The sequence below is a fragment of the Rattus norvegicus genome, chromosome X, assembly GCF_021556685.1.
Source record: "Rattus norvegicus strain SHRSP/BbbUtx chromosome X, alternate assembly SHRSP_T2T, whole genome shotgun sequence".
Lineage (NCBI taxonomy): Eukaryota > Metazoa > Chordata > Mammalia > Rodentia > Muridae > Rattus > Rattus norvegicus.
Window position 1 is genome coordinate 136,110,150 of NC_141554.1, and position 9,721 is coordinate 136,119,870.

The 9,721-nt window shown below is 44.4% G+C and overlaps 1 protein-coding gene across 4 annotated transcripts in view; it reads right to left on the minus strand.

Moving 5' to 3' along the window:
* Nucleotides 1-8,641, minus strand: part of Zdhhc9 (zDHHC palmitoyltransferase 9) — a 36,124-nt gene extending 27,483 nt beyond the window's left edge. The window contains exons 1-2 of one of the 4 annotated variants that reach the window (XM_087599633.1): nucleotides 8,599-8,641; nucleotides 6,165-6,449 (exon numbers count right to left, since the gene is read on the minus strand). In XM_087599633.1, the coding sequence (XP_087455759.1) occupies nucleotides 6,165-6,331 (167 nt within the window). In that variant the 5' untranslated portion in view covers nucleotides 6,332-6,449; nucleotides 8,599-8,641. 4 annotated transcript variants of the gene reach the window in all.
* Between the last annotated feature and the right edge of the window lie 1,080 nt (nucleotides 8,642-9,721).

Below are 9,721 nucleotides of genomic sequence, written 5' to 3' on the forward strand. Positions count from 1 at the left end.
AGGCATATCTACTCAGTAATTGCCAAATGTTAGTTGTAATGACAATTTTTAAACTTCAATCACAGTATACCCTTGCTTAAGAACTTGGAACAATGCCCTGCTGCCAACCATGTATGTATGTATTAAGCCCCAAAGTCCACAGACCAGTATTCCAAGGTCTTCCATTAACTAGCCTTATCTAATCATCATCACAGGGCTCCAGTCTTCTCATTGCTCCATTTCAGAGACATCCCACTAATTACACTGAATTACCTAGCTTCCTGGTTTGGCAAGAGACACAAGGTGCCTCCTTTGTTCATTCTTAAACAACACTAGCTCTGGCGTCTTGGGGGAAGACTTCTGAAGTCTCTTCTCTCCTTCGGTAAGCATTTCTACGAATGTCAGCTTTGTTCTCTGCACTCACCTTTTCCGAAATCGAGACCTGAATACTTAAGTTCCATTCTTAAATGGCATGGTGGCTCATGCTCAGAATCGTAGCACTCGGGAGACCAGGATAAGAAAGATCACAGATTAAAGGCCAATGTGAGTTACTTAGAAAGTTGCAGGCCAGCCTTGACTATGTGGACCCTTTCTAAAACAACCAAATGTCCAAGCAAATGACTCACTCTCCTTCTTGCCTATAGCCCCATATAACTGTGAAGCTGAAATAGGAGGCCCACGTGGGTTCAAAGGCACTTGAACAACATAAAGAAATCCACCTCAAGAAAAGAAAGACTATAATCCTCAGTGGAGGGGGGGGGTACAACTCAATAGTGAAGCCTTGGGTTGGAAAGTAAGGACGACATCGAGATGAAACTTTAATGAACATTTTAAAAGCAGACTGACAGTATCTAAGCCATTACTATAAAAATGAAGGAGAGATTAAAAACACACAGAGGAATTCTGAATGAAAGAACCATTGAGAATTATTAAAGGAAATAAAAGTGTTTGGGAGACTCATCTTCAAAGAACATACTTTATCAAGAATTAGGTTTACAGCTAAGGATGTGGCTCGGTTACTCTTGTGCTTGTCTAGCATTCAGGATGCCTAAGGTTTCAACCTCAGCACTACATAAACTAGACATAGTGACACATTCCTGCAATCCCACTAAAGAGAGACAGAGAAGGATCAAGAATTCCGAGTCATTCTCAGCAACATGGTACATTTGAGGCTAGCCAAGGCTACATGAGACCTTGTCTCAAGAAGAATTGCAGTGGACTAATAATAAAAAAGGTCACTGGCCCTGACGGCATCCTAAAACAGCCATTTGGTTGGCCATGTACAGAACAGTTCTAGCCCACATATAAAGTGCTAAACTGGTGTTCCCATAGCAGCTCCCGAAGGAACACTGTCTTGGCCAGAGATCATGATAGTCACCTTCACCTGTTCCCAGTCTCAGTGAAGGATGCTCTTCAGGATATACAGTAGATTTCTACCATGTCAAAGTGTCGCTTTGGTCTCTGTAGTTCTGTATTTCCTTAAACCTGTTTAACTGTTGTCAGATCTGCCTTCTTGAGTCATAAGCACCCAGAGTGTCTAGGTAAAGAGCATATCTTGCTCAATTTTCCTCCCAGCACTTCTCATCCTGGGATCCAGGCATGGGAGTGGCAACAGAGGCAATGATCCTTCAATAACTCACAAAGCATCTTACATTTTAAATCTTCACTTAGAGATAAGCCACAGTGCTCCTGCAAGAATGCCATGCCAGAATGCTCTTAGTTCTGTACAAAATAATCCTTGGTTTCCTAGGAGCATGAGCTTGGCATTACACACAACTTTAATATAATAATTTGAATGTCTTCATAATTCCATAGCTAAAAGATGAGCATTCAACAGAACTTGTATTAGTTCACTGCTGTGGGCCTGATTTCGTAAACCACAAAAGGATGGAGATAGTGTCCTGAACCCTTTCCAGCTCCTCCAGGCTAGGATTCTGTGAGTTAAGACTGGAATTTTAAGTGCATCCCGGCAACATTTAATTTTTTTTCCGGAGCTGGGGACCGAACCCAGGGCCTTGCGCTTGCTAGGCAAGCACTCTACCGCTGAGCTAAATCCCCAAACCCAACCCAACACCCCCCCCCCCAGCTACTCCAGTGCAGATCACCACAGGAGGCTACAGACACAGGAGGTAACACCTGAGCCTGAAAGAGCTTGAAGCTCTATGGAACAAAAGAGGAATGTAAACCCAATAGAAACCAGAGACTAGCCAAGCTGGCTGTCATCTCACAGACCTGTGATAACAATAGTCAGCCGGAGAAGGAAGCCAGGATCAGGAGCTCCAGGTTATCCTTAGCTACACAGGAAATTCAAGGTCACCCTGAGCTACCCGAGACCCCATCTCCAAAAAAAAAATCAAAATAAGAATTCTGATATGTAAGGCATGTCATGTGATTATTACGTACAACGAAAGGATATACAGTTAAAGGAATTTGAAAGAGGAGGAAATTTTGGGTGCGCTAAAACAGTTCATTACTATGCAATATCCTTTTTCTAGTTTATTCAATTCAGTGACTTCTCTTCTAATATGCACATCAAAGAGCACCCAGGGGGACCAATCTGACAAAAATTGGTCTGACAGTGCCTTGATACAATTTCCTCCACATACAGCACGCAGAGAGGATAAACGCCAAGCATAGCAGCACGTACTTCTATGTAGGGATCAAGGGTCATACAGTCATTCTTGCCACATAAAATGTTTGAGGACTTTGATCCCACTAGAAATCTGGTCGCATACTTTAAAAAGAAACCTAACAAGTTCATTCCAGAAGACAATGTGTTTGATCCTTTCCCAAAGCCTACACTTCCTCAGGATTTAGTGTTAAACCAGATATCACAAAAGCTTTTTAGTAGCTGGAGAGTTCACAGGTTGTCATGGTCATTCTGCTGTAATGTTCCAACATAAACCGGACAGGATTTGAGCAGAAAGGCATAAATATATTGCTCTTTCTGCAGAAAGCTGAAACTGGTACCCACACACATTTCCTAAATACCCCAGCCCCAGAATTAATCAGAAAATATTTTGCCTTTAAGCATTTTAAATTTTTCATTCCACTTTTAACTTTATACAGACTTACCACAAAGACAGTTACCTACTGGTAATCTGCACTCTCCTTTTGTGCTTTCAGACAGACAGGCAGAATCACAGACAGAACTACCAGAGATTCAACAACTTCCTACTGAATGTCCATTCTGCGACAACAACCTAGAGGGATGACCACCTAACTTCTCAGAAACACTTCTAAGGATTTGGTACTAACTGCTCGCAAGCAAAAGATCTTTTACGCCATTTTAGGTATCTAATATCCAAACTGTCCACTGAAAATTGTGGATCACTTTGAACACTCAAGATTTGGAAAGGCAAAATCTCAAAATGCAAGGCTGGCACTTGCACTTGCACGATTTTCATGAGGGGGGCACCCACATGACTGACCAGACTGCTCAAGCCATCTGGCTGGCCCACGGTTATGCCAAACACAGCCATAAATCTGCTCACGCTTGTTCCTAAGCACCTGCTGCCAACAGGACCAGGTTGATAAAAAGCACATCCAGATGTGGAGCAAGATTTGAACTATCTTCCTGGGGGGCCAAAATGTAACAGCCAGATGATGCGAAGCCTAGACTTACGGATAATTTGAGAATGAAAACAGACAGCAATCTGTGTATCCAAATACACAGATTTGGCTAAGACCAAGTGTAGTGTCAAGTGCCATCATCACCTGCCTGAAAATAGGGACTAGATCATTGACTATCTGGTTTCCTTAGGTCTCATTGCATCTTAATACTAACATTAGAGCCCCAACTCTGTCCTCCAAATCCTACCCTCTACTATTTGACTCAGAATAAATTATTAACTAGTCAACAAGAAAAAAAAAACTCCATTCTTCATAGTTATGTTGTGCCTTGTACAGCCTACCATTGGATAGGCACAAGGAAGCACCACTTTGATTATCCATGTGTCTGCATATGTGACTCAGATAAATAGGTACACACACACACACACACACACACACACACAGGCACACACAGGCACACACAAGACTCCACCTTACTTATTAAAAGCATTCATCACCTACAAGCATTCATCGCTGGAGTTCTCTCTTTGGTCAGATTTACACTTCCCCATTCTCCACTCCTAAGCTAACACATTTACTTCCTTCTCCCCTCCCTCCCCTGCCTATACTTTTGAAATATTTACTCTTTCAAACACACAGCTGAAACTCGGGCAGTTTTACAAACAACTTCACTCTTCATATCTACAAGAAAGAAAGAAAGAAAGAAAGAAAGAAAGAAAGAAAGAAAGAAAGAAAGAAAGAAAGAAAGAAAGAAAGACAGACAGACAGACAGACAGAAAGAGAGAAAGAAAGAATCCAAAGAATAATTTCGAAACAGGAATCATCTCGGAAGAACTTATCACGCCTCTGTTGAACAGTAATTTAGCTAATTAGAAGCTTCATCCCATGGGCAGTTTTCTTCAGAGGCCTTCAGGGGCCTAAGTGGAACAGATCCAAGTCACACTCTCTTTAAGCCTTCCAGGTACAAAAGAAAAAAAATAGCCAAAAAGCCACAGCTTTGGGTGTTTCTCCAATTCAGCCATAGCCTGAAAACAACTCTCATAACTGTCATGAGAAATTCCAATCATAAGCAGCTAATGGCAAAGATAGATGGAACCAAAGGAACAAAAAAGACAGAGACTGACATCAGGATTCAACGTGTGCTTCCTTAGAGAAGAAAAGCAGAAACGGAGCAAGAAAAATGTGGAAAGAGTGAGCTGAAGGAAAGCAAACTCTTTTGTGTTATGCATAACCTTGCCTGGCTGCACATGCTCACTTGTATCGCACGGAAGCACATGGTACATTCACACACACACACACACACACACACACACACACACACACACACACACACACACTCACACACACACAGACTGAGCTGTAAAACTCAGAATGGAAAAGAGGTAAGCTTTCAGCAACCTGCCTAACTTCACAGAAAAACTCCACAAAGTCAGAGGCAGTAACAACAAAAGGACCTTTAGCAAAGAGTTCATTTGATCTTATTTTACCAGCTCTGTTATAGAACATTATAACACTGCTGTTACTCAAGCCAGCCGCAGTCATCAAAAGTCTAGCAAAGTAGCCCTCAAATCACTGTTAGATGCACATCGAAAGCCTGTAGCCCTTAGACAAAAGCAAAAGTGAGTCCCAGGGGACTGAAGCTCGTTTTAATTACCTACTAAGTTTGGCTGAGGAGCCCCCTTGGCATCTGCCAACCACACCCCAGGACGGGAAGTCTATTTCCAGGTCACCCATGAGCACAAACCATGGTAGGCTCACGTCAGGTGTGCCCTCAGCAGACACACGTACACCTCGTTTCCGCAAGGTCCTTCCTAATACAGTAATCCCAAAACAATTAGCACTGCTCCCATCCCTAGAGCATGGAATCACTCTCAGCATACTCAGTTATCACGCCACAGTGCACTAGACTCCAACTGGTCACCTACACAGACTTCAGTATCTCTAGTACTACATGTCACATTGCATAAAAAATTAACTCCAAGGCTAATCAGGCTTACACAGAATGCTTATAATTTTTTTTCATACTCAAGTGGTTTTTTTTTTCTTTTTGAGATGGGGTTTCTCTGTGTAGCCTTGGGATATTGAGTGATTTTTGGAAGAAAAAACAACTCACATTTCCAAAGCACCCGTACGGCATTCCCACAGCCCCTTTGTGGTACAGCTGATGCTGGGACCAATTCTCAGGTTCTCAATTCAGTTTGCTTTTCAAATGAACACCTAGGTAAGAACTACCGCTTACAGCAATAGGACCCTGAACAGCAGATTAAGTGGATATCGTTGAGGGGTATTATAACAACAAGAGTTACTCCCAGAGTTGGGAAGGGTAGAAAAGTCATTTATTTATCACTAAGTTACTGTCAATGAAAGGAGGTGAAAAATTAAGACAAACTTTCTCAGGGCTATGAAACCAATATTAAAACTATTGGCCTTTTTAGGAAGTATGTATTCTACTATAACCACAAAGCAGTGAATTCAATAAATACAGCCTATAGATATCATTCAACAAAAGAGTAAAATCATTCGAGGACCACCACAAATGCCCAGGAAGTACAGTGTCATCCCTTGAACCCAAGTTAACCATAACCAGACAACGATATTCAATGAAAACTCACTCGAAGGCAAAGAAGAGTGTGCACGTCCCCAGGATGAGGAAGAGGGTCAAGTAGAAGATGCCCTTTTGCCGGGCCATCATGACGCGGCCATCACAGCAGAAGGTATTCCTGCCCGGGAGTTTCTCCCACTTCCTTGTCACCTTCTTTCTTACCACCATCACAGACATGATTGGAGTTCCTGGTCCAAGATGGGCTTCGTGACTACTCAAGAGAAGACGCAGAGGCTGAGCTTGAAAATCAAGTCGTCTACTATTGTTGCCGCTGGGCCAAACATTATCAAGAGCCCTAAGAAAAAGAAAGGGAGGGAGGCGTTGAGATAAGAGTAACAAAAAACAACTGAACACTTGTTTCCCAGAGATAGAAAGATGAACACCGCTTGAAGGAGTGGGAATGGGAAAGTTTGAAAATTTTATTTCTGTTCTATGTTTGTTCTCAAAGAAGGAAAACAAACAAACCAGTTCTCCAGAGGGGGGAGAGTACTAATATTTCTTTTTTTAATATTGGATATTTTTTATTTACATTTCAAATGTTATCCCCTTTCCTGGTTTCCTGTCCATAAATCCCCTACCCTATCCCTCTTCCCCCTGCTTTTATGAGGGTGTTCCCCCACCCATCCACCCAGGGACTAATATTTCTTAAATAATCAATCCTATTTCCAAACCATACTGATGATTTTGGTTCTATGATATGAGTCTTAGAAGTGAGTAGGAATTCTGTAAGTGGTCATCCCAATGACTAAACTTAACACATACGTAAACCGAGGACCATTGAGAGGAAATGACATATCCAGGGTCATACAGCAACAAAGCCGAAAGGAGAAAGCATGCCCACCAACTTCCAGGCCCAGGTACTTTCTACTACACCATAACGTTCTTTACTCTCCTAAAGTAAGAAATCTGTAAAATAATACTAGCAGGTCTGTTGTTGTTGTTGTTTTGTTGTTGTTGCTGTTCCCTAAGTAACCTTCCCCATGCCTCTTCTACTTCTCCTTCTTTCTTCAATATTCAAATATTACTCACAGGAGGGAACAAGTAACCCTCTGGCTGATATAGCCTATTCTGAGCATTCTGTAAGCATAAACACATTTACACAAAATAGATTTCCCCTAATCAAACCTTCTGTAACTTCCTGAGTCTGAAATGAAACTGTCTCGCTGATCTAGCTTAACATATGTGAGCCCCTTAATGAAACTACATCACATTGTAGATTTTTTTAAAGGCTTCCTTAAACAGGAGAGATTCTGGGATGGTTGGGCAACTGATGATGGGGTTGGGGGTGGCTGAGGGCGGTGGCAGCAGCTAAGATAAGTCCCCTGGGGGCTTTCTAGGACATTTCCAGCTCCATTCAGCATCCTGGATTTCCAGGCCTCGCCTTTCCCAGTCACTGTCATCCTTCTCTTCCTCTCAGGTGCTGGGCTGTGTCCTCTATTTACTGGCACCACATGCCCCATGCTGGCAAGAATGAGGCGGAAGCCTGCAGCCCGATGAGCAAGAAACAACCAGCCAGCGATCATTCCCGAGCTAGAGAGGGCAAAGGTCCAAAAGGGGACTAAGAGCCTAGCAACAAGATGGAAAGGTGTAAGGCTCAGGAAAGGGGAGGGGGCCCCAGAGGTGCAAAGATCACTTCCTTTGTGTAAAACTAACCTGGAAAACAATCCCCCCGCCCCCATAAACTGACCCAGCAGGAGAACACAGACTAGGAAGGGGGGACCCAACCTGGGAGAAGGAAAATTAAAATCCGTCGGAAAGCAGCGACCGGGTTCAGCAGCCTAGCGCCAGAAGCCAGGGCTGTGCAGCGGGCTCGTCCTCAGAAGGCCCGCCCTGCCTCCGCCACGCAGCCGACCACCGCCCCAGGCTGGCTGGGACGCGCGCCACATCCACACGCACACGCGTCCACACGCTCGTACACACTCACACACGCCCCGCCACGTGTAGTCACCCCGGGCAAAGGGGCTAGGTGGCTGGCGAGCTGAGCAGGGCGGTGCCAACGTCCCTGGGTCCCGGCGGAGCTGAAGGGAGATGCAGCCCTCCAGAGAGCCGAGCCCCGGAGACCACCCCCCCACCCCCACCCCTTGTTACCTGAACAAGGGACACTGAACTCGGCTGGCAACTGAGGGCAGAAAGTGCACTGTCCCGGGGGAATCCCGTCAGCAGCCAAAGGTGGTAGCGACTTCTCCCTGACAGGGAGGGTGCCTCCTCCTGACAAGGGGCCCCAATGGTCGGGGCCCTAAACCAGCTGTGGCAACCGCCCACCGCTGGCGGAATGGAACGCTCCTCACGTCACCAGGTCGCTCCAGTAGTTGCTCGTCCTCCATTGGCTAAACGATCACAGTGCCTCCATCCCGCCCCCTACGAGTACTACCATTGGCTACTTCGAATGCCACTCCGGAATCCCTCCTCCCACTCCCCCACCCATCTCCTTGCTACAAGCCCACCTGCCAAGCTCCAGCCAGCTTCTCTCTGGGGTCTGAGCACCAGGACATGAAGTGTTCTCTTCTATTAATATAGTTACGCAAAAGCGGAGGCGTAAGGTGATGTGGACCGGACAGGGGAGGAGCCAAGAGTAGCCTCCCCACAAACACACCGCGAGATGCTGAAGCAACACTAGCTCACAAATCCGGACTCTCACCCTGAATTCCATCTGCCCCCGGGCCTCTCCACTGCTGTTTGCCTTAAAATCGACCAAGGTCTGTTCGTGGGCATCTTTTTATGTTCTCTGCCTCCTAAGTCTCATTCAAGAGCCTGGGACTTCCCACGCAATCTGGAAGGCTTTCAGACCAGAAAAAGAATATGAAAAGGGATAACCATGTCTGAGAATGTCGTTTTATGCTATTGAAAACAAGTAATTGGCATTAAGGAAGTTGGAGAAACTCCACTGAGGCAACATAAATATTTCCAGGTAGATAATGATGTAAAGATTGCCAAAAGGTAGTTAATTTCTATTCTCTATTAGAATTTGAGATCTTGTTGGGTGTGGTGAAGCAGAAGCAAGTAGATTTAAAGCCACCCTGGTCTTGCATTTGAGTTTCACACCAGCCCGGGCTACATAGTAAGATCCTGGTTCAAATGCACAAAACAAAAGAACTAGAGATATTATGATAATAAAGGGAGGGGCATCCAAGACAGAATTTTCATACATCAACCAGATTGATTCTTTCCTTCTGATGCCTCCAGGCAGTTAATTACTGCTACCGAGCCTCTGCTATCAACTGTAGTAACACCATTTAGAAATTTGCGACTGGAGTGGGAAGAACAGTTGAGAATCACATCATTATATTATAGGGTGGATGTTACAAGGCACCGGGTCTCTTTCCACCAGTATGGCTGATTCCTTCCAAATAATATGAGGGATGATTAAAAGTGACCTCTCCTTACCTACCACACTGCCTGTGTTAGCAGCCCAGGTTCTCTAGAGCTTAACCAACATTTCCCTAGGGTCATAATAGTTGGAATTAGTTCAGAAGTGACTGTCAGTGCTCTCCCAAAGGCAGCTTTGTAGTATTTTTAATTAGGGACCACATACATGGTCAAGAATTATTATTCCTTTATAGTGCTTTG